General features: G+C 42.1%; 1 protein-coding gene across 2 annotated transcripts in view; it reads left to right on the plus strand.

Annotated features, from left to right (window-relative positions):
* LOC144507571 (cAMP-dependent protein kinase type II-beta regulatory subunit-like) overlaps positions 1–24,540 on the plus strand; it is a 99,723-nt gene that overhangs the window by 23,354 nt on the left and 51,829 nt on the right. For both annotated transcript variants that reach the window (XM_078234719.1, XM_078234718.1), the window contains exon 2: positions 5,872–5,907. In XM_078234719.1, the coding sequence (XP_078090845.1) occupies positions 5,872–5,907 (36 nt within the window). The remainder of the gene's footprint in view (positions 1–5,871; positions 5,908–24,540) is intronic.

The raw sequence follows: 24,540 nt of genomic DNA on the forward strand, positions 1-24,540 counted from the left end.
ACTTATCTTGAAAATGCGCTCCTTTGTTCTAGATTTCCCAGCCTAGACCTCGGAGAAGCATCCTGTCAAGCCCCTTCATAATCCTGATTCTTTCAATGAGATCACCTCCCCTTCTTATAAACTCCAAAAATTATAGATCCAGTTTACTCAGTCTTTCATTGTAGAAAAACCCTCCCATCCCAAAGACCAGTCTAGTGAACCTTCACTATACTGTCTCCAATGCAAGTATATCCTTCCTTAAATATGGAAACCAAATTTTGCTCACGGTATTCCGAGTCTGATCTCACCAAAGCCCTGTACAATTTTAGCTAGACTTCTTTATTAACAAACATAGATGCATTCCTCTTTTACCTTTGTAATAGGTCCCTTGCACAGATCCTTACAGGACTCCGCTCGTCGGCACGGATAGGGCCTGGGTGGGATTGTGGCTGGTGCAGACTCAATGGGCCGAATGGTCTCTTTCTGCACCGTAGGATTCTATGATTCTATGATAAAAAATTGCAAAGTCACAGCCTGCCAACTTGCTATTCACAGCCTGCCAACTTGAAATGCCCCATTTATCCTTCCTTTCCGCTTCCTGTCTATTAACCAATCCTCTATCCATGCTAATATATTGCCCCAACTCCATGAGCCCTTATCTTGTATGGCATCCTCTCGAATATCTTTTAGAACTCCAAGTGTATTACATCTGTTAGTTCTGCAGGTCCAAGATAACTAGAAATTAAAATTGTAGCAACATGTTGTGTTTTGGGATGCATAACCATTTTGCCACAGAAAACATGGTTATAATTATATTTTAAACTTGAGTTTGCAAAGGTTTAAAACTTATTTCAAGCAGAGCTTTTGGGGGCGGGGGGGGTGATTTGTGAGAATGCTGCTTCTCTCCAGATCAAACAATTCGACCCCAATCAGACCCTTTGTATCAAGATAATCCTCTTTATTTTGGCAGTGGCAAAGGCCTCCACCCAGAGCAGATTGACTGACGGAGTTGGCAGCCCCACTGTCAAATCTCTGGAAATGTTTGAATGTAAGCTCTCTGTTTCTTTTTTGAAAAGGAAATTAAGCCAAGAGTTAAATGTATCTATTGGGCCGGCCGGTAATATCTGCCGAGAGTTGGAAATGAGTTGAGGGCAGTCGACCTCGAGAGCTGACGTTTAAGGACACGTCATGGTGGAGAGGTGATGCTACCAACTCTTTTGGAGTGGCCCACGGCATCTGGCCACTGGTTCAGTTTTCACTTGTAAGGAGGGATCCGAGTTGAGCAAAATGAAGAGATAAACTTAATCATGGCACAGAAGTGTCACAGGCAAGAGGATAATGACGGCAGGAAGTCAGTTTATTAGACAGGAAGCGTGTGCATGTGAAAAAATTGAGCAGATACTAGCAGATTTTAATGGAATTGCAAAACGCAAAGTGTCTTGTTTTAAGTTTATTTATTAGTACCACTAGTAGGCTTACAATAACACTGCAATGCAGTTACTGTGAAAATCCCCTAGTTGCTACACTCTGGCACCTGTTTGGGTACACGGAGGTAAAATTTAGCATAGCCAATGCACCTAACCAGCACATCTTTCAGACTGAGAGGGGAAACCGGAACACCCGGAGGAAACCCACGCAGACATGGGAAGAATGTGCAGACTCCACGCAGACAGTGACCCAAGCCAGGAATTGAACCCAGGTCCCAGCTCCTTGAGATCCATTCTCTATAGGTTAAACTCAATAATATTTGACGACCTGAGGTGGTCAGGTGATCATGTGATCAAACCTCCAGGAATGCCTCCAGGGAGAGTTGGCAGTCCTACTCGAACAGTATATCAGATACTGATATGCTGTTTTGGGCTTATGTCACTGGCCCAGAGTAATTCTCTGGAAACATGGCCCCATCTTGGCAGCTGGTGGAATTTAAATTAAATTATATAAATCTGGAATTAAAAGATAGTCTCAGTAATAATGACCATGAAATCATTGCTAATTGTTGTTAAATCCTACCTGGTTCAGTATTGTCCTTTTAGGGAAGGAAATCTGCATCATTGCCTGGTCTGGGCCACATATGACTCCAGACCCACAGCAATGTCGTTGACTCTTAACTGGCCTAGCAGGCCATGCAGTTCAAGCATAATTAAGGATGGGCAACAAATGCTGACCTTGCCAGCACCAGGTACATCCTATGAAAGAATAAAAAAGTCACCTACCCACTCCCCAGCACATGGCAGCTGCAATACATGGAGAAAGGGGTTTCCTAGATTGAGGTCTGCAGGATGTTAATTCTCATAAATTTGGCTGTGAGCTCTCGGGCACTGCAACTAATTACCCCTGTGCAGGCTGCCATGTAACTGATCCTGGGATTGGGCCATTCACCCCTCAAAGCAAAAAGGCTTTACAATGGCAGTGAACCTAATGAACTGATATTTCATCTCACTAGCCTGACTACAGAATTAGCCACAATTCCAATCCAGGATAAAACAAAGAAGGAACACTGCAGGAGATGCAGTAGAATAGTTCTGGGGGTTTTTTCCAATAGTCATTTTGGAAATCGGGACACCCGTGCAAGTCCCTTGAGTGTCCCTAATTTACAGGTTTCGTTGTAGTCAAAGAGCACTATTAGATATAACTAGTATTGGAATGAGACAAGACCTGATCCTCTTGCCCTACTCAAACTTGCAAAATTCACCTTCTTAATGTCATGGTGTTTGTCATGGTGAAGACACAATGGTAAATATCGTGAGAGTCTTCAAAGTGGAGGGGAACTGGTAACATAATCCAGTTGTGTCAAATGACCAGTTTGTATGAATCCCAATGGAGAAGTGTTTACTTTGCAGATTGGTGTGGGAGACTGCTGACATCATTACATTATACTGGAATCTTCCACTTGGATTGCAACTGGAAATAGCAAATCTTTGGTCCATGTATGAGGTTCTGTTTGACTTAATGCATTGGATTTGATTTAAACTGGATAACAGGAAATTTACAGCTCAGAATTGGAGTTATCGTGCCTGTTGGAAAAGAGCAATTCAGTCTAATTCTACTTTTCAGCTTAGTCCATAGCATTTAGGTTATGCCACTTCCAAGTGGATGTCCAATTTTTTTTTGATTAAATATGTTGATGGTTTCTGCTTTAACCATCCTTTCAGGGAGAGTTTCTGAGCTGCTCTGCCCTGTGGATGAAAAGAATTCTCCATCTCATTTCTAATCCATCTGTAATTTTAGATCTGTGTCCTCCTTTCAGCTAAGGGGAATAAGTCCTTCTTATCCAACCTATCTGGATCCCACATAATTTTATACACCTCACTTAAATCTCCCCTTGGTCCCTTCTGTTTCAAAAAGCCCCAACTCATCCAATCATTCTTCATGGCTATAATTCTCCATTCCTGACAATATCCTCATAAATCTCCTCTGTACCCTCTCTCTCGTACTCTAGCTGCTACCTGACTGGTTTTATATAGTTCAAAGGTATCCTCCTTCCTCTTGTATTTTATGCCTGAGCTAATAAAGGAAATTATCCAGTATCCTTTCTTACTCACCTGATCTTTTTGACCAACCTTCAGGGATCTTTGCACATGCACTCCACTCTGTTCCTCTACGCTTCTCAGCTTCCTAATCATTTATTATGGATTCCCTTGCTTGTTTGCCTTCCCCAAATGCATTACCTCACACTTCTCTAGATTGAATTCTATTTGCTATGTTACTTCCCCCAAGCATATCAATTGATTGATACCTTCCTACAGTCTGCTGATTTCTTCCTCACTGAGTCTTACAGCTATTTTTGTATCATCTGCAAACTTCTTAATCATGTCTCCTGCACTTGGGTCAGAATCATTGATATGTCATGAAAAGCAAGGAAACCAGCACTGCAGTACCCAATTGCAAGCAGTCTTCCAGTAACTCAATTGCCTGTTGACCACTATCCTCAATTCCTACCATGTTCCCTTGGATCCCATGGACTTTTATTTTTCTGACCGAGCTTACATGTGGGACCTTATCGAAAGCCTTGCTGAAATCCATATAGGACAGGATTTTCCAGTCCTTTCCACCAGTGGGATCTTCTGATCCCGCCAATGACAACATCACCCCCCCCCCCCCCCCCCCCCCCCACGCCTCCCCGGCTCCCCAGTGGCGGAATTGTGAGTCACGCAAAATGCTGTAATGTTGGCGGGACCAGAAAATCGTGGCAGTGCCAATGTGTGTATGTGCTGGAAAATCCCACCTATAGTTCTTGTTGCTCATATAATCTCCACATAAAGAATCTTGGTCACTGGAAACTGAGGACTCCCTTTGCCGCTATTTTTATGTTTATCTGATTAGGATTTTGTTTTAGAAGAAAGAACACCCAATGTGTGATTTGAATTTGGTACTTGGTTTGGCTGTGGCGATGATTTTCCATTTTAAAATGTAGCATTGAAATAAATTAGTTGCAAATGTCTAGCTGACCGCAAATTTTCCGGTACGGTGGTGAGTGAGTACTTTATCGATTGGCAGGATATAAGTAGTAATCTACTCGAGGACTGTTTATTTCAATTTGTATTACTTGGACCTTGAGATGAGAGACAGAATAATTATGATTAAGCTGACTGATACCAAATTAGGACAAGACAGGCTGTAAGGAAGAATTGATGAGAACACAGTGGCTGAGCAGGTATGTAGATATGTGCCTGATGCAATTCAATGCAAATAAATAAATAGAGTGGCATATACGTGAGAAATTCATAGAAGGAAGTCCACAGTGTATGGCAGTATGTGAATAAAAATTGGGTTTATATATATGCAGCATTGAGTGCAAAAGGGAAGACTGTAGTTGTGCTGTAGTTTTTCTATGTTTCTATAGATAAGTACATGGAACTTAGTAAGATAGAGGGTTATAGATAAGCCTAGTAATCGCTAAGGTAGGGACATGTTCAGCACAACTTTGTGGGCTGTAGGGCCTGTATTGTGCTGTAGTTTTTCTATGTTACTAAATGTATGTACAGGATGTTTGATAGGCTACTTTTGATGTACTATACATAATTCTAGGCATCCGATTGTTAAAAATTACAGTATAAAAGAATGCTCTATGTTGGGGCTCACAGGAATTGAGAAAGCGGGGGGCAAGTTGGGCATTTTTAAAAACTTATGATTTTTGAGAGGATAAGTAGAGAGTGTTTTTCCTGATCAATAATAAATGACAAACTCAGGATGCTCATAAAGAATGAAGGAGGAACTTGCAACAATATTTTCAACAAAAAGTTATTAGAACATGAGAACTTTTTATATTGAAGTTATTGAGGAAGATGTTCACAATATTCAGATGGAAATTGGATAAATATTTCAAAAAGGTAGTGACAATGATAGAAGGGAGTAAGATTAAAATAGTTGCAATTTAAATCGAGTATAGGTATGATGGACAGATTAGCCTCCTGTGCGGTGATTCATGATCCTGTTATTTCATGAAGGTTTTGCTGTTCGTCTGAATTTTATTTTAATTGAATGGATTTTTACACCTCTGCTTGCAAGTCAACATCACCTTGATCTTGCAGTGGTGATGGTTCCTGGTTTCACTATTGTTAATTTATTATCACAGTGACTTGGTATCTTTAGTGGAAGGATTCAAAGATTTCATATTGTAAGTGTGGCAAACTTGTCATCAAGTTTAACTACCAGTTTCATGTTGATTACACTGCATTTATTTGATGTATTTTCTCTATTTTCAGCTTTCAGAAAAAAAAAGTTTGTGAAATATATGTAAATCTTTGCAACGTTGACATTTATATTGGATTTTTAAAAATATAACTATTCTCAAAGGTTTTTTAATTAAAGCCAGTATGCTTTTGTCAATGGTCTCAGTGAAATTTCCTAAGTATTGACTAAAATACTGCATTCTTCCTTTTTGTTTTGCAGCTCCCGTATTAAACAGATTTACTCGACGAGTGTCTGGTAGGAACATATTATGCACTTACGATTCTCCTTCATGATATGGATACTGGGAGGATGAATGAAATGAATGCTACAGAATTTAATTCAAGCCTTGACAGTTAACAGTCTGACTATAGCACAGTATGCTTGAAAACGTTATTGCATTCTTGTGCTTCACTGAACCAATGGACAATAATTTCACTGAATTCTGGAATAATGTAATGAAAAATATAAGCTAAAAAGACCAGCATTTAATAGCTGGCATGACTGTAAAGTTATTTGAAATACAGCATGGCCAGATTTTGATCGTCAGTTTTGATAGAGGGAGAACTTAAGGAAATGACTTTTCAACCTCTTTCATTTATTCAGTTGGCTCATGTATATTTGCCTCTATCAATTATCACTCGCAGACTTGTCATTACCAGTGAGCTCTTCTGTAAAATGTCTTGTCCCCATCATGCACACACTCAGAACTATAAGATACTTGATTATGTGCATCGGATTAGGGTTGATTTTAATCTGATGATTCTGGTTTTTGGTTTCTTTTTACTTAGATGGAGGACAAGCTAGACATAATGAAATGGTTAAAAGTTGTCCATTCCCAAGATGGTTTAATGTGTCAAGGTACAATTTAGCTGACTGTTGTTTAGCTTCTGCTGAAAGTGCAGGATGTGCGGTTCAGGTCTTGTCCTATTTTTGTGACTGCATTGTGAAACGCGATAGCCAAGGTAGTTCTGAGGTAGGAAATGGAACAAGAATTCAGGACGATTAGTTACATCTTAAATGCTAAACAAGTTGGCATCTGTTGTTTTTGGAGGAAATATCTCGTTTCTGGCTGTCTTGTTCGCAGTTACATTTGTCATGCCATAATGGATCAGCAATGCCTGCCTTCGTAAGAGATGGCCCAGGAAGACCTTAAGATTTTTGTAACAATTTGGCAAGAGAGTCAGGATTAAAGATTACTTGTCTGCTCAGGAGAATAAGTATTTATTTCCTTCTGTCCACTGCTCAAGGATATTGCCTGTATTTAGACTTGGTCTAAATCAATAAAAAAACAATATTCAGTGTCATTTTCCAACTTTCTTGTAATCCATTGCACGTATTCTTAATAAAATTTTAACTTAAAATCTATTTTTCTTATATGGCCATATATTGTTCCTTTGGAATGACTGAAATGTAAACTTTGCCGATATTCTCTTTGGTATCAATATGTTTTAGTCGGTTGGTTTGACTATTTCATTAAAATTCAGTGGGTTGAGAAATCAGTCAGGGTAAATACAAATCAGTTTTGCTTTTGAAGAGTTCTATGCAAGATCAAGAGTGGGATTTTCCAGGCGTGCTCGCCCCAAATCTGGAAAATCCAGTCCGAGGTCAACGGACCTTTGCATGGTCAGCCCCCTGTCCACTATGATTCCCGTAGCGGGCAGATGAGAAAATCCTCCCCCCACACACACATCTGTTATCAGAGCATCTGTTCTAAAAGAGACTACAGTGTACTCTATTTTAAAAAAAGCCTGTTAAAAGCCAGCTTATCTCCCATCACAGAAGAGCAAACTAGCAGTAATATCTACATGAAATAATGGTTGCACTTATACAGAAATAAGAATAGCCTGTTACAGTAAACCACGCTTACAGCTTCCTGTAACTTCACTGATACTATATTAAGTCATTACTATTGCAACATTAAATTTGAAGCCTATTAAATCTATTCTAGGATCATAGCAAAAATATCTCATGTACAATCTTTTTAATAGCTCTTTTTTGGTAAACTATTGCCCATGTTTGCCATATCTGATCCAACTGTTACGGACAGTTCTGCTGCTAAGAAAAAAGACCGGCTCTCTAAACAGCAAGTGGAACCCTTATAACTATTTTCCAGGAAATATACGAGATTTTCTTTTTCAAAAAAGCATTTCTATTCCACAGGCCCGTGCTGCGACCTTGACTTTGCAGTTCCCCAGTCATTAGAAACTGCAGTGTTGCTACTGTGTTACAATCAGCTTGTGACCTTTTGTTCACCAATTTAACTTCCTTTAATCTTTGCCTCTGCGTGCTGAGGTACAATGTCACAGAGAGCCAGTCTGCCCTCCGCTATGTACCCAAGTGGCTTTTGTTCATGTGTCAGTCTTTGTGATGGGTATTTGCAGGCTGCTCAATGTGGAGACCATCAGTCAAACATCACCAATTCTAACACTTGAAAACCCTCTTATTTTGCCTGCGGTAATTGTACGACATGTGTCATGATTTTGGCAGAAGTCAGTCAAGTTGGCACAAAGCGAAGAGATGAAACCTGGGAGCATCATGAACCTCACAATTAGTCAGAGTCTTCAGAGAAACTCTGCCATTTTAGTTTATTGAGGAGAATAATTCCCGAAATTTATGTTCCCTCCTTAAAACATGAAAGCGATTTATTTTTCCTTAGCATTGAGCCTATGAAGGATTCATTTCCAAAGTTTCCTGAAATGGGCAGAATAGGGCCTGCCCTTGCTGGAGGTACATACCAGAGAACAACCTGGTTCCAAACCTTTTATCAGTTACACACCTTAATTCTGTAAAAACATTTTGAGGCACACCTCCTATTTTCTCCAACTGAACTGCCCTCAAGCAAAAGCCTTTTATCTCCAGAACCTCCTAAAAACATGACAAGCCATTTAATACCATTTTCATTAGTTTAAGAAATTTACAATGGAAGCCTTATCACCAGTTGCTTTCAAATAATTTTTTTTATTGAACATGAACCCAGTTTTAAAGCATTTCCCATGAATGATTTTTCAATTGTTTTCTGCTTTTTTCCATCTGCATTTCTCAATGTGAAAGTTCATTATTGAAGGAAATGCTCTGAGCAGCACCTTACTGATAACCTTAGTGTGGCACCCGTTCTTGCTCCAGTGTCACAGGAATGTACCCTTTTTAACATTTGTAATCTAAACCATGTGTGTGCCAGCTGGGAGAGGGCCACACATACGCAGTTCAGATATTTTACATTGGTCAGGCCCATGCACATGCGCCTTTGCAATGTAAAAAAACCCAACTGCCCAAGTTTCATCAGGACTCGGAGCTGATGATGAAGGTTCGTTCTAGTTTATTTACATTAATTTTTAATCATTTTCAATCTTATTTTGTGGCACATTTATGGGGTCTTGATGGCACATTAGTGTGTGCTGCGGCACACCAGTTGGGAACCACTGTGCTGGAGTATGAATTTATTTTTTAGGCCAAAATTGCTCCTGTGCGGGTCATAATGGGGATCAAGGTTTTGTGCCATCTTGTTTGGATTTGAAGCTCGAGTTAGGTTTGTGGAACCCAGGAGGGAGAAGGGGAAGGAAGAAAAATGGTTCTGCATACTTGTGATCATGTTAGTTAAGATTCTCGTCCTTCATGGTCTGTGGATGGGATACTGAGATGGGAACTTTGTATTGAGGGAGGCTCCAAGGCTGTTTCCCCAGGCAGAGGCTGCTACCTGAGATGGAGGGGTGTGTTTTTGTGTGTGTGTGTGTTTTTGTGTGTGTGTGTGCTTTTGTGTGTGTGTGTGCTTTTGTGTGTGTGTGTGCTTTTGTGTGTGTGTGTGCTTTTGTGTGTGTGTGTGCTTTTGTGTGTGTGTGTGTTTTTGTGTGTGTGTGTGTTTTTGTGTGTGTGTGTGCTTTTGTGTGTGTGTGTGCTTTTGTGTGTGTGTGTGCTTTTGTGTGTGTGTGTGCTTTTGTGTGTGTGTGTGTGTGCTTTTGTGTGTGTGTGTGCTTTTGTGTGTGTGTGTGCTTTTGTGTGTGTGTGTGCTTTTGTGTGTGTGTGTGCTTTTGTGTGTGTGTGTGCTTTTGTGTGTGTGTGTGCTTTTGTGTGTGTGTGTGTTTTTGTGTGTGTTTTTGTGTGTGTTTTTGTGTGTGTTTTTGTGTGTGTTTTTGTGTGTGTTTTTGTGTGTGTTTTTGTGTGTGTTTTTGTGTGTGTTTTTGTGTGTGTGTGTGTTTTTGTGTGTGTGTGTGTTTTTGTGTGTGTGTGTGTTTTTGTGTGTGTGTGTGTTTTTGTGTGTGTGTGTGTGTGTGCTTTTGTGTGTGTAGTACCTATATCAGGTTTTAAAAATTGCACTTGGGTGTATGGAAAGATTGATGCCAATCCAGAAAGAGTGGGTTAACTAAAAGCTGTTGAGAAGTAGGTTTAAGAAGACTCTCCAGGTCAGAGAAAGATGATCATTTTCAACTTGAGGCATGCTCTGGGAGCTCCCATTGCACAAGATTGGGGAGAAGGTTAGCAGACCTAATGGAATCTTCAGGAAGGTTAAGACCTTTCGGTAGGCAGAAAGGATTGTGCTAGGGTATTTCTAGCTTTTTATTTCACTCTTTTCTCTTCTCAAATAATGGAAGAACCTTGAACCCTGTGGGAGCCTGGCCTGGAGACTGGTCTTCATTCCTAGTCATCAGTTCATGGGCGGCACAGTGGCACTGTGTGCATTGCTGCCTCACAGCACCAGGGACCCGGGTTCAATTCCGGCCTCGGGTGACTGTCTGTGGAGTTTGCACGTTCTCCGTGTCTGCGTGGGTTTCCTCCCACAGCCCAAAGATGTGTAGTTAAGTTGATTGGCCAAGGTAAATTGCCCCATAGTGTAAAGGGGACTAGTAGGGTAAATACATGGGGTTTGGGGGATAGGGCCTGGTTGGGATGTGGTCACTGCAGCCTCGATGGGCTGAATGGCCTCCTGCACAATTGGGATTCGATGAGTTTTACTGGGCACCAGGCTATGATCTTGGGTTTAGGCTGTCCAAAGGAATTGCGCAACATTGTGAAGATTTGAGTCCCTTCCCGCTCTTTCTCATTTCAGGAGCTGAAAACACATCTAGCTTTCCAGTGCCCACTTTCTGGAATTCCCTCCTGATCTTTGCATCTCTGCACCCATTTCTTTTCTGACAATCTTCTTCAGAGTGAAGTATAGAAAACCTCCACTGAATTACCATCACCTATCTCCAACTGATACTCACTGGTTAAGTTTGGGGTATTGAGCATTTGGCTGCGCCTATTACTGAGAAATGGAATGAGATAGGGTAATTTATGAATTGGCACATTTTCAGAAACTTCCCAAGAATTTTCAACTCGCCTTAAAAGAAGCATTGACGCAAATAGGGCTGTGGTCTATTTGTAAGCGATTGGTAAAAGAGGGGAGTAAACTGAGTGAGGTATATTTTATGAATGTAGTAGTGTAAAAAGGCAGCAATAACTAAAGTGGTAAATTGTACTTTTTATTTCTGAGAATTCAATAGTTTCTCTGGAATTCATAATGCTCCTTGATGTGAGTAATTAAAATGTGCATGTGGTGTTGGAATTCACTTGAAGCATCTGAACACTGAGACATTCACAGTCACAATGGAAGGGTTGAGACGTTCTGGTTCCAACAAGTGAAAACAATTTCAAATAAATTAACAATTGGTTGGTGTTCAAGTTTTATCTTAAAATGTTTTCATCAAGATCTGAAGGGATGTGGTCAGATTTACCACTTAGTTGAAAATATAAATAATTAATGTTTCTCACTTTTTGATCAGATACGATGCTAGTTTTTTTTTTGTGACCAGGACATTAAATCTGCCTTATTACAGCTTTATAAAACTTGCAGGAAGTACCCTTACACATGGATATAACTCTAAGGCAAAGATCATCTGTTTTATAATAATTATCGGCTTGTTTTAGTTTCATTATTCATCCAAGTTGTCATGTCTTCTGGTTCGAAGATTGGTGGCATGGTGAAAAGTTGGACATATGATGGTCTTTTTTATATGATGGCCAATTCAAATTTTAGGTTAGGGCACGCAGTCTATTTGGGGACTGTTTAGCAATGGTTTGGACTGTTGAAACCAAATGTTGATGTGCTTTGTGACAAGTGTCTGAATGAAGAGCCTTCCTGCCAATTGATTACCTCACATTCATGAAATTCGAAATTCATTGCGTTCGAGCTATTGATTTTTCATTATCGGATCAGCAAGTGCAAATTCTCCAACGTCACAGCCCGCCCCCGGTGCCAATTTTTGCGTTAACTTCAACAACTTGGATTAAGATGCATGATTTTTTAAAAAAATCTTGATTACAAAGAAAGCTTTGATGTACTCTAACCTAGTAACATTCCTTTAACTTATGACCTTCTACTGAACAGCTGAAGACCTCTCTCCCACTGTGAGAGTGGGAATTAAACTGCTGATTGATGTCAAACAAAGGATAAATGGCATGAATAGTTGAATACTCCACTGGTTTAGATGGCACCCTGAGGGCAGAGCATAGTGGGGAAGATGGAACTGATAGGGAGTAAAGGCAGAATCTTTGCGTGCAAGTATTTAAGAAGTATAGTCATTCCAGATTAGCAAAGCTGTTATTTTGGTTTCAGTAATGGACTGAAATTTAAAGTGAATTTTATTGTACTTTAAATTCATTTAATTTTTTTGTTGACAGATTTGATTTTAATTGTTTTTTTTTAATTGAATGCTGAAAGTATCAGGAATGCAGAGGGAGCTGAGTTGAAAGAATCTGCCAGGATGAGATGACAAATACGGTTTTAGTTCATAATTAAAGGATCATGTTCAGTTTTGGTTGTCCTATTGAAGAGGTGACATGAAAGACATCAAGAGTGTATATTTTTCGTATTCGTTCATGGGATGCAGGTGTAGTGGGCAAAGCTAGCATTTATTGCCCATCCCTAATTGCCCTTGAGAAGTTCATAGAGAGCCACCACGTTGAACTGCTGCAGCTCACTGAGTGTAGGTATACCCATGGTGCTGTTTGGGAGGTCGGTCCCTGATTTTGATCCAGTGACATGAAGGAATGATGAAATAGTTCCAAGTCATGGTGCTGTGAGACTTGGAGGGAAACTTGCGGGTGAGAGTGTTCCCATATATCTATCTATGTTCTTCTTGGGTGGCAGAGATTATAATTTTGGAAGATGCTGTTAATGAACCTTGGTGCGTTTCTACAAAGGTAATGGAGGGAGTGAATGTTGAAGGTGGTGGATAGAGCGCTACTTGAGCAGGATGCTTTGTCTTGGATGGTGTCTGACTTGTTAAGTGTTGTTGGATTTGCACTCATCCAAGCAATTGGATTGCATTTCATCACACTCATGACTTGTGCCTTGTAGGTAGATGGGTGACAGGTTTTGGGGAGTCAGGAGTTGAGTTATTCACTCCAGAATTCCAAGTTTATGATTACTCTAGTAGCCACATTATCATATGGCTAGTCTAGTTACATTTCTGATAAATACCGAGTCCCAGGATGTTGATGGTAAAGAATTCAGTGATGATAATGTCACTGAACATCAAAGGGTGGTGGTCAGATTTTGCCACTTCAGTGGTGTGGATGTTATTTGGTGTGGACTTATTAGCCCAAGCCTGAATGTTGTCCAGATCTTTCTGTGTATGGACACGGATTATGTTTATAAGATGTGAATGGTATTGGACTGTGCAATCATCAGCCAAACATCTCCACTGCTGACCTTATTTTGGTGGGAAGGGCACTGAAGCGGCAATGTCATGGATGCCCAATTTTGAACTGTTGGGACTGTTCTGAATCTTTTCCATTTAGCAGAGTGCTGATGCCACGCAACATGATGGAGGAGTCCTCAATGTGAAGAGACCACTTGGTCTCCAACCTTTGGTGGCCATGCCTAACAGTACTTGGACAGATATATTTGCAATGAGTAGGCTGGCAAGATTGAAGTCAAGTAGGCTTTCCTACTTGCTGGTTCACTCACCACCTGCCGCAGACACAGCCTGGCAGATTTTTCTTTCAAGACTTGGCCAGTTCCATTATTACTGGTGCTACCAAGCCACACCTGGTGATGGACATGATGCTCTCAATTCAAAGTCTGTTCTGGTGCCATTGTTGTTGTCAGTGCTTGGTCTAAGTGGTGTTGAACATGGAGGAGTACAGATTCAGAAGTTGAAGGATGGTGATCAACAGGAGGTTCCCTTGTCCATAAGACTTCCTGGGATCCTGAGTGAATTTTGAGGACTCCCAAGGTCAATCCTTCCTGACTGTATATACTTTGTCACTAAGGGGCAAGGCCATGTGTACAAAAGTATTACGGTCTTACTGATCAGTGAAAGCGCTATCACTATTTTGTCACAGAATTTGTGTTCATTGTTGCCCTCGATCAATGTTTTTGTATGTGTGAGGTCATTGTATGTTCTTTACTCTTGTCCCAGTAGTTCCAGCAGCAAGCAGTTGTGAATTTAAAAATAAAGAAGATTATTTATTATCACGCTCTTGCTCCAGAGGTTTAACGTGTTGTCTCCCACTTACTATTACACACTCGAATAGAAGCAGACTAGGAAAAATTTAAGTACTTGTGCAATTTAAATTATTTTGGTCTCTTTTGTAGCAGGCCTGTAGGTTCTGAACCGAATTAGTGATGTAGCTGGAGCGGGGTTGGGTAGAAGCAGAGGATCTTCAGCAAGTTGCAATGTTTCTTGTCATTGAATTGCCAGGAGGCTGGCTTTCAGGTGAACTTGAAGCTGGAACAGGTTTTGTGGAGGGAGGGAAGAGCTCCCTCTTTCCAGGTATAACTGTTTTACCTTGGCTGTGCTGTTTTGCAGCTAGTTCTATGGCTTTTCAGGTGGTCTTTCAGATGGAATCTCTCATGTTTTCTCTCTGATCCAAACAACTTTTGCTGTAACAGTTAAAAGCAGTTTCAAACATGGCTTCCTTAACGATGTGACCTATACAAGGCCAAAGACCTTCGCCAAATAAGGTCGTGCGTGGGGCTGAAGTACACTAAGGAAAAAGCAAAATACTGCGGATTTTGGAATCAGGAAAAAAAACAAAATGCTGCAAAATCTCAGCGGGTCTGACAGCATCTGTGGAGAGAGAATAGAACCAACGTTTCGAGTCTGGATGATCCTTCTTCAGAGCTAAGAGCAAAGATAAGCAGAAGAGATTTATACTATGAGGATGGGAGAGAGGGCAATAATTCTTTATCTTCTACTGGTAACACGCTATATGCTGTGCCTCCTTCGTTACTCATTAGTGGCGAGGTCACAACCACAGTCATTAGTCCAGCTGCCGCCTGATTAAGATTATGCACAGGTCAGCATTCTCATCTTGTGTGTTCCAGGCTAATAGATGCAAAATTAAGGTTTCTGTTGAAAAACAAAATACTGCAGATGCTGAAAGATAAAGAAAGTGCTGAAAATATTCTCCGGTTAGACAGCATCTGTGTGTGGAGAGAGAACCAGATAACGTTTTAGGTCAATGACCTTTTGCAGCAGAAGCCTGCACAGTGCACATTTGTTGCATTTTCTTTATCATGGCCCATGATCTCTTCAGAGTTCTGTGAGGTTATTGAAGTCTGAAGACCGAACATTTTCTGCGTTATCCCTGTTTCATTTTGAAAAGGGGTTACACTGTCAAGTTTAAGTTTATTTATTAGTGTCACAAGTAGGCTTACATTAACACTGCACTGAAGTTACTGTGAAAATCTCTGAGTCGCCACACTCTGGCGCCTGTTCGGGTACACTGAGGGAGAATTTAGCATGGCCAATGCATCTAACCAGCACATCTTTCGGACTGTGGGGGGAAACCGGAGCACCTGGAGGAAACCCACACAGACACGGGGAGAACGTGCAGATTCACCAGGCGGGCCTCTGATAAATTTTTTTATACAAAGTTTTGAGTTGTTTCGGTTTCTTCTCTAACTTCCTTTGGCATCCTTGGATGTGAACATTCTAGTCCGTCTAGTTTAATTACCTTAATTATTTTTATTTGCTCATGGGATATGGGCGTCGCTGGCTGGGCCAGCATTTATTGCCCATCCCTAATTTCCCTCGAGCAGAGTTGCTTGCTCGGCCATTTCACTGGGTATTTTAAGAGTCAACCACATTACTGTGAATCTGGAGTCATATGTAGGCCAGACCAGGCAAGGATAGCAGATTTTCTTCCTTTAAAAGACATTAGTGAACCAGATGGATTTTTATGAAAAAAATCAATGGTTTCATGGCCATCATTAGACTTGAATTCCAGACTTTTTATTGAATTCAAATTTCACCATCTGCTATGGTGGGATTTGAATCCAGATTCCCAAATTCCTGTGCCTCTGGATTCCCAGCTTGCGTCACTGTCTATACGGAGTCTGCACATTGTCTTGTGTCTGGATGGATTTCCACCAGCTGCTCTGGTTTCCTTCCACAGTCTAAAAGACATGCTAGTTAGGTGCATTGGCCATGCTAAATTCTCCCTCAGTGTATCCGAACAGGTGCCGGTGTGTGGCGACAAGGTGATTTTCACCGTAACTTCATTACAGTGTTAATGTAAGCCTATTTGTGACACTAATGAATAAACTTTAAAATATCTGGTGATTTTTACCATCACAATCGCTACCACTTTTTCTGACAGCTTTCCTCTTTGACCTAACCATCTTATTCTTACCTTCAATTTCTTCTTGCTATGAATGTGCCCATAGGAAACCTTCTCTGAACTCGCTCAGACTTTCTAATGACCTTTCTGTAGCTGTTTAATTTAAGTATTTATCTCTTGGTAAATGTCTTTGAAAGGATACCTGTTGGCTCAAGTGCATGATCATAGTAAGAAAGTCATGAAAAACAGATGGAAATCAGATACTCTTGATGGAACTCTAAGTTATAGTGCATATGCCTAATTATTCTGTTAAAACCCTAGCTTAGTACTTTCACGTGGATTTTCATCAAATGTTGCTTTCCTTTATAGCCTAATAACTTTCTGCAGCAATTTTGAGGTAAAACATAATTATGAAATGTAAATCAGATTTCAAGCATCAAATGTGGTGATCAACTTTAATAGTAAATCAGGACCCAGCTTCGATCCTGTTAAATTGTTTTGTGTTCGACAGGCATCATTTCTTCAAGGTCAGCATTTTGTTATCTTTGTGTCAGTTTGCATGGCACAAAAAATGTTAACTTGCATAGTCACTCTATCTTTGGCTATTAGAACAGACAGAAATTTGTAAATTAGTTCAAAGATGGATTGGAGGCGGGCAAGCATGGCGGCACAGTGGCAAGCTCTGCTGCCTCAGTGCCAGAGACCTGGGTTGAATCCCGGCCTCGAGTGACTGTGTGGAGTTTGCACGTTCTCCCTGTGTCTGCGCGGGTTTCCTCCGGTTTCCTCCCACAGTCCAAAGATGTGCAGGTTAGGTAGATTGGCCATGTTAAATTGCCACTTAGTGTCCTAGGATGTGTAGGTTAGATGGATTCGCAGGGTAAATGTGTGGGATAATGGGGATAAGATGGGGGAAGGGCCTGGGTAAGGTCCCTCTGCACTGTTGGGATTCCATGAAGTAAGCCATTTGGCGCTTCTGTGCCAGTTTGTTGCCACAATCCTGACTCTAAGCGATTTTCGGCCACTTCTTCCCAGTGGGAAGTCAATTGTTGGTCATTTTGGGGCCTATTCAATCCTGTTCCTGTGATGACTTGCATTTTCAATCAGCAATGCAGGCAGACCACGTCAACTGGGATGGACATGATGGATTACGTGTGGCCTCTGATTAAACAGCGAATGCACTCCTGACTTTTAGTTGACCACAGCTTCGGAAATCAGAATGGGCTTGATTAAAACCCAGAACTAGCTCCTGTGTCAGGCGCCCAACGCCTAAGTGAAATCTAGCCCAAGGTGCATGAAGGATTGGGATGGCAAAGAATAAATGTCTAGTTGGTACAATCAAACTTACGCAATTGCAGTGAGGTATGTGTGATGTGGGGGAGGAGGATGTCAAATATCAATGTGTCTTTTTCTTTACCCATGGATGCAGTTTATTGAATAATATGTTAAAATCTTCATTTTTCAGCCTATGCACAGAAATAAATCAGGATTTAATTAATTGTTTAGTACCTTGATAGGTAAATGTTGCATCTGTATGATTTACTTAAACTTGACACTGGATGGTCATTTTCGAACAAAGCGTTCTTCAGGTTGATAGCCGCACAATGAAATGTTGAGCTTATTGGGCATATTACTTGTGCGCTCATTTAATGGAAGCAAAATTAAAATTCTTTAGGAGCTGTGGTGACATTGAATCAAATAAAAATGACATTGCATAAAAATGCAAATAGACATATTTCATAAGAAAGATCTTGAAGGTCAGAGTCAGATTTCTTATTTGCATCTCAAAATAGATGTCAAGCTGATGCAGTCGAAATTGGACGCAAGGTTTCTTCTCACTGGGAAATGTCCAATGGAAGTATTGTACAGAATTTCATATAGTATCTTGGACCTTATGTGTTATTAACTAATGGGATACATTTTTCTTATTCCCATAACTGTTTGAAAAATATTATTTTTGTAAGCTTATTTATTCTCGATTGAAGAGACTTGTTAAATTACCTTTCACATTTAAGCTATTTTCTCACCTTTAAGGGAATGTATGCAATTTGCATTGATACTTTTGTTTACATCAGGTTCAGCAATAATCAAAAAATATTTTTACTAACATTGGGAACTGCAAGTGAAATATTATGAGCTAAGTATATTTTGTAGTATTCTGTGTTGAAAAATTTCTTGCAGTTTTTCTGATCAAATTAAGTGTTGTTAGCATTGAGGAGTTAAATACTTTGGATGTTTTGTAACCACCACCCAACACAGATGACAAATGTGGGATATGCTGATGGTAGTTTCTGGGATTTTCAGACTTTCCTATAAATAGATTCCATTTCACACTCTGTTTTGGTTTAACTCCAATAACCAGTAGCCAGTCATAATCTGGCCCACAGCAATTAAAAAACCTTCCATTGGATTAACTGGATACTCTAATATTACATGTGCATCCACATGTGATTCTCCCATCTTTTGAAGGTCCAATTGATTCAACACATTTCAGTGAAAAAAGGCCACATGTAAATATGGAACTGGTTGATTTTTGCAACTATGACATGAGCAGAATATCTGGGCGGCATGGTGGCACATTGGTTAGCACTGCTGCCTTACAGTGCCAGGGACCTGGGTTCAATTCCAGCCTTGGGTCATTGTCTGTGTGGAGTTTGCATGTTCTCCCCGTGTCTGTGTCTGTCTGTGGGGGTTTCTTCCGGGTATCCCAGTTTCGTCCTGCAGTCTAAAGATGTGCGGATTGGGTTGATTGGCTGTGCTAAATCACCCCTTAGTGTTAGCGGGATTAGCAGGATAAATGCATGGGGTTTCAGGGATAGGGCATGGGTGGGATTGTTATGGGTGCAGGCTCAATGGCCTCCTTGCCAATGCGAAGTGATGCATTTTGGTTGAAATAATGTAGGGAGGAGCTGTACGATAAATGGCAGAACCATAAAGGGTGTAGATACGCAGAGGGACATTGGTGTGCAAGTCCACAGATCCTTGAAGGTGACGTCACAGGTGGAGAAGGTGGTGAAGAAGGCATATGGCATGCTTGCCTTTATAGGACGGGGCATAGAGTATAAAAGTTGGGGTCTGATGTTGCAGATGTATAGAACGTTGGTTCGGCCGCATTTGGAATACTGCGTCCAGTTCTGGTCGCCACACTACCAGAAGGACGTGGAGGCTTTGGAGAGAGTACAGAGGAGGTTTACCAGGATGTTGCCTGGTATGGAGGGGCTTAGTTATGAGGAGAGATTGGGTAAACTGGGGTTGTTCTCCCTGGAAAGACGGAGGATGAGGGGAGACTTAATAGAGGTGTATAAAATTATGAAAGGCATAGATAGGGTGAACGGTGGGAAGCTTTTCCCCAGGTCGGTGGTGACGTTCACGAGGGGTCATACGTTCAAGGTGAAGGGGGGGAGGTTTAACACAGATATCAGAAGGACATATTTTACACAGAGGGTGGTGGGGGCCTGGAATGCGCTGCCAGGCAAGGTGGTGGAGGCGGACACACTGGGAACGTTTAAGACTTATCTAGACAGCCATATGAACGGAGTGGGAATGGAGGGATACAAAAGAATGGTCTAGTTTGGACCAGAGAGCGGCACGGGCTTGGAGGGCCAAAGGGCCTGTTCCTGTGCTGTATTGTTCTTTGTTCTTGTTCTTTGTTTGTACTGGAGGGATTCTATGTTCTATCTTAAATCTCATAGTTTTTCAACACATTTTGTTACCAAGTATAAAAGTAAAATTAATTACATGCACCATTTTCTCCCTTTTGGGTCGGAAGATCTTCAGCACCTTTCCATTTGTCCCAATTGGTTACATGTTGAATTGAAAAAGGATCCACTTGCTCGGTCTGGAACCCTTCTTGGATTCTACCAAGCTTTCACATTCTCTGTCAGTGAACCTGCTGGTATCCTCTTGTTAACTGTGTGCTTCTGTTCTTTTGTTTCTTGGCTTGACAAGAAACCAGCAGCTTAACCTTTCACTGATTCCCTGTCTGGGAGTTAGCTGGTAAGGCTGCCAATTAAATCAGTTCTGCCTCCTTAGGTGGTCTATGTAGAGATATCTCCTCTGCTCTGAACACAACAGCAGAGGGCTTCGATCCTGAACTAATGAGTCTCCATAATTCACAGCAAGGTCCAAACACACTCTGTTATCTCGCGCTAGCAACACTGATTTGTCTGGCTCAAATCGGGGTAGAAGATACACTAGGGTGGCAGGCAAATTTGTCCTCAACAACCCCTTAAAAGCCTGTGAAGATTAAGTCACAAAGACAGCCAATGAAAGAAAATGTGCCCCTGTGCGAGGAAGAGACCAAACCTGTGAAGAGCTGCTCTTCCAATCACAGATTCTGTCTCTATTGTGCTATTGCTCCAGCTCCTCCAATCACAGTGACGATTGGTGTAGTGGTATTGTCACTGGGCTAGTAATTCAGTGACCCAGGGCAAGATCTGGGTGGCCAATCAACCTAACCTGCGTATCTTTAGATTGTGGGAGGAAACTGGGACACCTGGAAGAAACTCACGCACACACATAGCAGATGGTGAAAGTCGAATTCAACAAATATCTGGAATTAAAAGTCTAATAATGACCATGTTGATTGTTGTAAAAAACCATCTGGTTCACTGATGTCCTGCAGGGAAGGAAATCTGCTGTCCTTACTTGGTCTGGCCTACATGTGACTCCAGACCCACAGCAACGTGATTTACTCTCAAATCCCCTCTGAAATGGATGGCAGTTAGGGATGGGCAATAAATGCTGGCCCGGGCAATAAATGCTGGCCCAGCCAACGATGCTTATGTCCTGTAAGTGAAGGAAATAAAGGTTCTCCCTCTCCTGATCTCTGAGACAGATGTTGAAAATCTCCATTCTCGTTTGTGACTGGGATTCTCTGGTTCCACTGAAGCCATTGAGCCTGCACCCATAACAAATTCTCCGGTCTTTCTTGCAGCGGGGCGGGCAAGGACGAGATCGGAGATTCTGGGCAGCCTTCAGTGATTGGAGGAACAGAAAGGGCAGGAGACTCAGGAACCTGGAGGTGCCAATGAGAAGCAGAGTGCAATCAAGATCGTTACTGAAAACACAAGTGTGCAGATGAGAAATGTGTCAATCTGCTGTTACAATAACCCTCTCTGACTCCCTCCAGTAGCAACCAGCCCTTTCACAGATGGCTCGGAAAAAACCCCCCCACCCGGAAGAAATATTGGACTGATGAGGTTGGGGTGGGGGGTCTAGAACACAGTCTTAGAATCAGGGGCAAGCCATTTAGGTCTGAGATGAGGAGGAATTTCTTCACTTGGAGGTTAATGATTCTTGGGAATTCTCTCCCTCGAGCTGTGGCAGCTTAGTCAATGAATATGTTTAAGACAGAAACCAATCGACATCTAGTTACTAATGCCATCAAGCAATACGGGATTAGCATGGAAAAATGACATTGAGGTAGATGATCAGCCATTTGGATGGTGGAGCAGGCTTGAGAGGCTGAACGGCTTGCTTCTGCTCTTAAGTTCCAATGACTGATGTTATACAAGGCTGCCCTGCAGTCGTAATGCATCCTGGGTGCCTTAAGGTGGGACCTCTGCCCCTCATTGTGCTGCCAACAGTCCCAGCATATTCCATTGTGGGTGCTGCTAGGACTGCAAGTAGATCCCAGGATGGAGACAACCTGGATCCTGGGGAGTAATAAGCTGAGCATATTGCACGGGGGAGGGTTCAAGGAACAAAAGAAAGGGTGGTGAGTTGGATTGGGGCTGGGTTTTGGTGGCCACAGAGTGTGACACAGTGGGGAGGGGGAGGGAGTGGGGAGTTATCCTTGATCAACAGCGAGCATCCCTGAAGGACATAATCTCCTTCCTTCCTGCCTATTAACCAGCTGGGTTAAAAATTCTTTCCCACGCCAACTGTATTAAGGCATTGGCAGCATAATATTAGGGTCAGTTGGCTTGTCAACAAGTTCAATTGCTTGTTCTGTTAACTGTTATTTTAAAAATGGTTGGCAAGATGCCAATTTTGACACCCACCCAGTTACCATTTTTTTGGCAAATGGGTCGTGCTTGGTAGGGAAGGTGGCGTGCTGTTGCCCCCATTATATTTGACATGGGGACAGTTGGAAAATCCAGCCCATTGAGTGCAGTGCCCCAGATACTTATACAAGAGTCTCCCAATCTACACAAATAACTGGATTGAGTTTTAGTGCTAGTGAACTTAATTTGAAGATGAGAGAGCAGAAGTAGTCAGAAGGCCTTTAAAGTCTTATAGGGCAACGAAGTGACATTTAAAACTGAGTAAATGAATTCCAATACAGCAAATTAAACTTATCTAACACCTTTAACATAATGAAACTTTCCAAAAGGCTTCACAGGAGCAATATAAAATAGAATATGACACTTAGCCACATTAAGACATAGTAGTTCCACAGGAGCAGGCTGAGTGTAAGAAAGATTGTGTCTGCATTTTATTTATTTATTTTTCAGTTAAATTTGGCTTAAAAATCGGAGGTTTTTTCAAAACGGAGTAGACCCAGGAGCAGCCTGGGGAAGGTTTTTTGGAGGGTTTAAAAGCAGGCCGCACTTTTGAGCGGGCAGCGTCTGGAGCGGGCAGTGGAGTGAGCAGGGAGCAGAGTGTGAGCTGTAAGGGCTTTGGCTCACAGGGCTTCGGCGAAGGCGAGGAAGTTTGTTTGCTTTTCTTCTGTTACACCCCCTTTTTTTGTTTTATCTCCCAAAAACTAAAAAGGACATGGCTGGTATGAGTGGGAGGCCAGTATACTGCATTCGGTGTGGGATGTGAGAGTTCCTGGAGACAACTTGCCTCCCGGAAGTCCATATCTGTGCCAGATGTGTGGAACTGCAACTCCTGAAGGATCGTGTAAGGGAGCTGGAGCTGAGGCTCGATGAACTCAGTTTAGTTAGGGAAAATGAGAGATTAATAGATAAAAGTTATAGTCAGGTAGTGACACCAGGGTCTCGGAAGGAAGACACGTGGGTCACAGTTAGGAGAGGTAATAGTCAGACGGGTGATGTGCCAGAAAGTACCCCAGTGGCAGTCTCCCATAAAAGAAAGGGATGGGCAACAGATGGGAGAAGGGAAAGAGTGAGCAGTCTGTGGAGGGATCCCCTGTGGTTGTCCTCCTCCAAAATAGGTATATTGTTTTGGATTCTGTGGAGGGGGATGACCCTCCAGGGGTAAGCCACGAGGACCAGATCGCCTCCACGGAGACAGGCTCAGGGGTCCGGAAGGGAAAGAAGGGGTTTAGGAGAGCGATAGTTGTGGAGGACGCAATGGTTAGAGGCACGGACAGGCGGTTCTGTGGGAGTGAACGAGAATCCAGGATGGTAGTCTGCCTCCCTGGTGCTGGGGTACTGGATGTCTCCGAGAGGGTAGGAAGCATATTTAAAAAGGAAGGTAGTCAAACGGATGTGATTATACACATTGGTGAAAATGATGTAGGTAGGAAGAGCAGGGGGGTCATACGAGAGAAATTCAGGGAGTCGGGTGCTAGGCTAAAAAGTAAAGCCTCCAGGGTAGCAATCTCTGGACTGCTCCCAGTGTCTAGTGCAAGTGAGGCTCGGAACAGGGAGATTCTACAGTTGAACGCATGGCTAAAGGACTGGTGCAAGAGGGAGGGTTTTAAATTCATAGATAACTGGGAAATCTTCAAGTCAGGATGGCAACTGTACAGAAAGGATGGGTTACACCTTAACTGGAAGGGAGCAAATATCCTGGCTGGGAGTTTTGCTAGAGTGTTTCGGCAGGATTTAAACTAGTGTGGCAGGGGGGTGGGGAACAAAACAGTAGGTCAGTAAATACTGAGGCTGGGGTTGAGCTGGGGGCCAGGGCAAGGCTAGCTAAGAAGAGGAGCACTCTGGAGGAGGATGACCTGAGTGGGCCTGGAGGTCTGGAGTGCATCTGCTTTAATGCGAGGAGCGTAACGGGTAAAACAGACGAACTTAGGGCCTTAATGCTTATGCGGAATTTGGATGTGGTTGCGGTGACGGAAACTTGGTTAAAAGAAGGACAGGACTGGCAGCTGAATATTCCGGGGTATAAGTGTTTTAGGCGAGACAGAGGAGGGGCTAAAAAAGGTGGGGGAGTAGCGATATTAGTTAAGGAGCATATTACCGCGGTGCAGAGGGTAGACAACTTAGAGGGGTCATGTACTGAGTCGCTGTGGGTGGAACTCAGAAACAGGAAGGGTGCAGTCACTATGCTGGGGGTGTACTACAGACCACCCAACAGCCCACGGGAAGTGGAGGAAAGGATATGTCAGGAGATTCTGGATAGGTGCAGAAAACATAGGGTTGTTGTAGTGGGGGACTTTAATTTCCCTGACACAGACTGGAAAGTGCTTAGAGCTGAGGGTCC

Source organism: Mustelus asterias, chromosome 19, assembly GCF_964213995.1.
Source record: "Mustelus asterias chromosome 19, sMusAst1.hap1.1, whole genome shotgun sequence".
Classification (NCBI taxonomy): domain Eukaryota; kingdom Metazoa; phylum Chordata; class Chondrichthyes; order Carcharhiniformes; family Triakidae; genus Mustelus; species Mustelus asterias.